Source organism: Penaeus monodon, chromosome 14, assembly GCF_015228065.2.
Source record: "Penaeus monodon isolate SGIC_2016 chromosome 14, NSTDA_Pmon_1, whole genome shotgun sequence".
NCBI lineage: Eukaryota > Metazoa > Arthropoda > Malacostraca > Decapoda > Penaeidae > Penaeus > Penaeus monodon.
This window is the reverse complement of record NC_051399.1, coordinates 3,243,239-3,248,238: the sequence shown is the minus strand read 5'-3', so window position 1 is coordinate 3,248,238 and position 5,000 is coordinate 3,243,239. Positions and strand designations below refer to the sequence as shown.

The following is a 5,000-nucleotide window of genomic DNA, read 5'->3' as shown; positions in this document are numbered from 1 at the left end:
AACTACATGAGCAAGCTCCTGCAGAGAGCCAACCTCCGGAGCAAATACCGCAAGAACGCGGCCCTGCGGAGCGTCGAGAAGAAGAGCATGTCGTCCCTGGCGGCGGCGAACAACATGCCGCGATCGCTGACGGCGTTCGCTGCCGACGGCCGCCTCAAGAACCACGACAAGCGCAGCATCGCCAGCATCGCCCGCGACGGCAACCTGCCCTCCAACATGAAGCGCAGCGTGCAGGACGCTGCCTCCGCCGAGGACGAGAAGCGCTCGCTGTCCTCGCTGGCGCGCTCCGGCAACCTCCCCTTCCCGCTCGACGAGAAGAGGAACGTCGCCTACATCGCCAAGACCAAGAGCAACGCCATGAACGACGTCGCTGAGAAGAGGAACGTGGCCTACATCGCCAGAACCAACAGCGAGAACATGCAAGGTCCCAGCGAGAAGAGGAACGTGGCCTACATCGCCAGAACCAACAGCGAGAACATGCAAGGTCCCAGCGAGAAGAGGAACGTGGCCTACATCGCAAGAACCAACAGCTTGAGCGCAAATGAACCTGACGAGAAGAGGAATGTTGCTTACATTGCAAGAATGAACAGCAAAGCCTTGGAGGCCCCAGACGAAAAGAAGAACGTTGCCTACCTCGCCCGCACCAACAGCCTGAACGTCGGCCCTCCGGACAACAAGAGAAACGTCGCCTACGTCGCCAGGAGGAACAGCAGTGACCTAGAGGCCCAGGACGAGAAGCGCAACGTCGCCTACCTGGCCAGGGCCAACAGCAGGGCCATGGAGGACTCGCTCGCCGAGGACAAGCGGAACGTGGCTCACTTCGCCAAGATCACCAGCGAGAACCTGACCTCGAACGACTCGCTGGAAGCCGAGAAGCGCCACCTCTCGAGCCTGGCGCGGGCCAACGACCTCCCCATGATCAAGAGCCAGGAGAAGCGCTACCTCGGGGCCCTCATGAAGAGCCATCCGCCCTCGTTCATCGGCCAAGGGAAACGCTACTTCGCCGCCCCCTTCGCCGCCTACCGCAGTAGAGAGGACTACGACAAGCGCTTCTACGGTTCGCTCCTGAAGGCCGACACGCCCTTCCTGCCTTCAGACATGAAAGCCGAGCAGGACAAGCGACACTTAGCCTCGCTGATCAAGAGTCAGTCGCTGCCCTTCTACCCGGACAAGCGCTACTACGCGTCGCTCCTGAAGAACAGGGACTATTTCCTGCCCTCGCAAGGCGGAGACCACGACCAGGACAAGCGTTACTATGGCTCCATCCTGAAGAACCTCCCCGGGCCCTTGGGAGACGAGGACGACATCGACAAGCGCTACTACTCCTCTCTCCTGAAGAACCTTCCCCCAGCCGACATGTCCAAGAGCGTGGAGGAGAAGTCGTCCAATGGCTTGATTGCGAATAAGAGGTACTTGGCGTCGCTACTGAAGAGCAGAGACAGCGGTCTGTTCACCCAGAACAAGCGCCACATTTCCTCTCTCTTGAAAGGCAAGAAGTCGGACGATTCACTCGATGAGATCGATGAGGATAAGAGGTATTACGCGTCTCTGCTGAAAGATAAGAAGTTCGACGATTCCGACGACCTAGAGACGGAGAAGCGCTATCTTGCCTCGCTCTACACGAAAAAATCCGACGACGGCGAATTCAGCGAAGACAAACGGCACTACGCTTCTCTCCTCAGCAAGAAAGCAGACGACGTCGTGGAAGAGACCAGCGCAGACAAAAGGCACATCGGTTCTCTCCTGAGTAAGAAATCTGACTTTATGGACGAGACGAATGAGGACAAGCGGTATTTTGCTTCGCTCCTGGACAAGAGGGACGGGGATTCGTACGAGGACAACAACGACGACAAACGCTACCTTGCCTCTATCCTTCATAAGAAATCCGAGGACTCTTTCGACGAGACGAGCGAGGAAAAGCGACATTACTCGTCCCTCCTGAAGCACATCGCTTACGAAAACGCCCTCGACGACGTCCTGCAGAAGCTCAAGGGCTCTGGGGATCAGATGGATGCGGAAAAGAGGTACTACGCGTCTCTGCTCAACAAGAGAGCCGACTCGGAGGAGGACCAGGAGGACCAGGAGGACCAGGAGGACCAGGAGGACTCACCTTACGAAGAGAAGAGGTACCTGGCCTCGCTCCTCAAGCACAAGAACTCGGACGACTTCACCGACGGCGCCGAGAAGCGTTACTTCGCCTCGCTGCTGAAGGGCCGGGAGAGCGACCTGCAGAAGCGTCACTTGGCGTCGGCCCTGAGAGCCTACGGCGACCCCACCGCCGGGAAACGGTACTTCGCCTCCCTCCTGAAGCACAAGAACGCCGACGAAGACGACCTCGAGTTGATCAAGCGCTACTACGCGTCCATCTTGAAGAGGTCCGATTCCGCAGGCGTGGACGAAGTCTCGCAAGAGGAGAGCAGCGACTTTGGCTACGATGACCAGTTTAATAACGTGGATGACCTTGTTGACGCTCAGGACCAGGAGAAGAGGCACATTGCGTCACTCCTGCAGAGCAAATCTCCCCTGAAATCGTTTGATGGTAAGCGACACATCGCGTCCCTAATGCAGAACCGCCAGTCTGCCTTCGGACCCAGCACGGGCAAGCGCCACATCTCCTCCCTCATGAGGAACAGGCAGTCGGGCTTCGCCGGCGGCTCCTCGGTGTCCGGCGACGCCCAGAACCACCCGAGGCGCAAGCGGTACGTCGGCTCCCTCGCCAAGAACAACGACCTGGCCTTCCTGTACTCGCGATCCCGCCAGAACCGCCGCGAGGCACCCAACACCCGCGAGGACAACGTGGCCTACCTGGAGCGCCTCATCCGCCTCAAGATCCAGAACGGACTCATGCGCGAGAAGCAGCGCCAGAACCTCCTCGGAGCCAACGCCAAGATGTACGTCATCCTCGACGACATCGGCAACGGCCTGGGCCTCGAGGACGACCGCGCGCAGGGAGACAAGAGGAACATCCAGGCCCTCGCGAGAGACGGGGTCTCGTACGCCAACTGGCCCGGGAAGCGACTCGGCGAGGAGGACGAGATGGCCAGGAACGCCTACTACCCCGCCGACGTCTACTACCTGGCGACGGAGGAAGGGGCGCCGAGGGCCGTCAACAAGCGCTTCCTAGGTGGGTCTCCCGCGCGGCCTTTCCTATGCCTTGAAGGAGGGTGAAAGAGGGAGGGAGAGAGGGGGATGTGGAGGGTGGCAGAGAGAGAGAGAGAGAGAGAGAGAGAGAGAGAGGGAGAGAGAGAGAGAGAGAGAGAGAGAGAGAGAGAGAGAGAGAGAGAGAGAGGAGAGAGAGAGAGAGAGAGAGAGAGAGAGAGAGAGAGAGAGAGAGAGAGAGAGAAGAGAGAGAGAGAGGAGGAGAGAGAGAGAGAGAGGAGAGAGAGAGAGAGAGAGAGAGAGAGAGAGAGAGAGAGAGAGAGAGAGAGAGAGAGAGAGAGAGAGAGAGAGAGAATGAGAGATAGAGAAAGAGAGAGAACAAGAACGAAAGAGAGAGAAAGTCAGCACGAAAGAGAGAAAGTACGAGAGATAAAAGAAAAAAAAATTCTGCTAGCGCGTTTCAGCACTAATATCTCAAGAATTAAGGCAACACACTCCCATGACGCAAATTGTTTCCCGTGTACATAAATGTTGCACAATGTTGCCACGCCATTTTTTCGCCTTTAATTACAGGCAGGACACACTCCAACAATAATGTCAAGAAATTAGGGAGTAAATGGCCGTAATAAATCTTCTCAAGAAGTTAATTAATTCCATCTAAACTTTATTCGTCCTGAATGGAAGTGAAACGGACTTAAAACTTGACTACCATTAACGACTGCGTGAACCTGCGATTAAAAGATTTAATGAGATCAATCACACGCGAAAATAGGTGCTTTGCTCAATCACACGCTGGGATTTAGCAAGTTGGCGAGCTAATGAACAAAGCAAGGGAAACGCCATTAATAATTTCTAATGGAAATACGCGGAAGTGGCAAAGGATATCTAGCCCTATTGTTGATAAGGTAATTGGTCGTTATGGTTGGAAAAGGATGGTAATTGGCTGTCGCCTGTCGGAAAGCTTATAGAAATGGGAACAGGAACAGGTGAAGGAATAGGGGCAGGAATAGGGAAAGGAATAGGAACAGGAATAGGGGCAGGAATAGGGAAAGGAATAGGAACAGGAATAGGGGCAGGAATTGAAACGGGAATAGGGACAGGAATTAGAACAGGAATATAGACAGGAATAGGAGTAATGAGACGAGTATGAAGAGAAAGAGAGGAGATAACGAATAGGAAAAAAAAATAAGACGAAGATTTAGAAAAGAGATCATTAATGAAAGAGAGAATAATAAAAAACAACAACAACAAAGCACGGAAAGTGAAAAAAAGAGAGAGACACAAAAAGAAAGAGAAAGCAAAGGAAAGATAAAAGGGAGGGAGCAGAATAAACTTGAAGAATTAATATATCTGAAGGCACGAAGTTTAATCAGCGATGAACAGGGACTCGGCAAGAGAGAAAGTTCGAGGCAAAGAGTGTTGAGATTTGCTTCAACAAGCACTAATCTCGTGCTTTGAGTTTGGACGAGGAGGCAACGGATTGCATTAGTGACGAAAGCTTTTAATTTTGCGATGAAGACGGGAGAGAGAGAGAGGGGAGAGGGGAGGGGGAGGGGAGGAAAGAGAGGGGGAGAGAGGGAGGGAGAGGAGATGAGAGGGGAAAGAGAGGGAGAGAGAGAGAGAGGGAGAGAGAGAGAGAGGGAGAGAGAGGGAGGGGGAAGGAGGGAGAGAAGGAGGGATATTTATTACATATATATATATATATATATATATATATATATATATATATATATATATATTTATATATATATATATATATATATATATATATATATAATATATATATACATATATAGATAGATAGATAGATAGATAGATAGATAGGTAGATAGATAGATAGATAGATACTTAGATAAATAGATAGATAGAAATATAAATCCAGACAGATAGACAGACAGAAA

The 5,000-nt window shown here is 52.5% G+C and overlaps 1 protein-coding gene across 2 annotated transcripts in view; it reads left to right on the top strand.

Annotated features, from left to right (window-relative positions):
• Window positions 1–5,000, top strand: part of LOC119580795 — a 103,058-nt gene that overhangs the window by 89,977 nt on the left and 8,081 nt on the right. For both annotated transcript variants that reach the window (XM_037928913.1, XM_037928912.1), the window contains exon 3: window positions 1–3,124. This exon is cut by the window's left edge and continues 204 nt beyond it. In XM_037928913.1, the coding sequence (XP_037784841.1) occupies window positions 1–3,124 (3,124 nt within the window). The remainder of the gene's footprint in view (window positions 3,125–5,000) is intronic.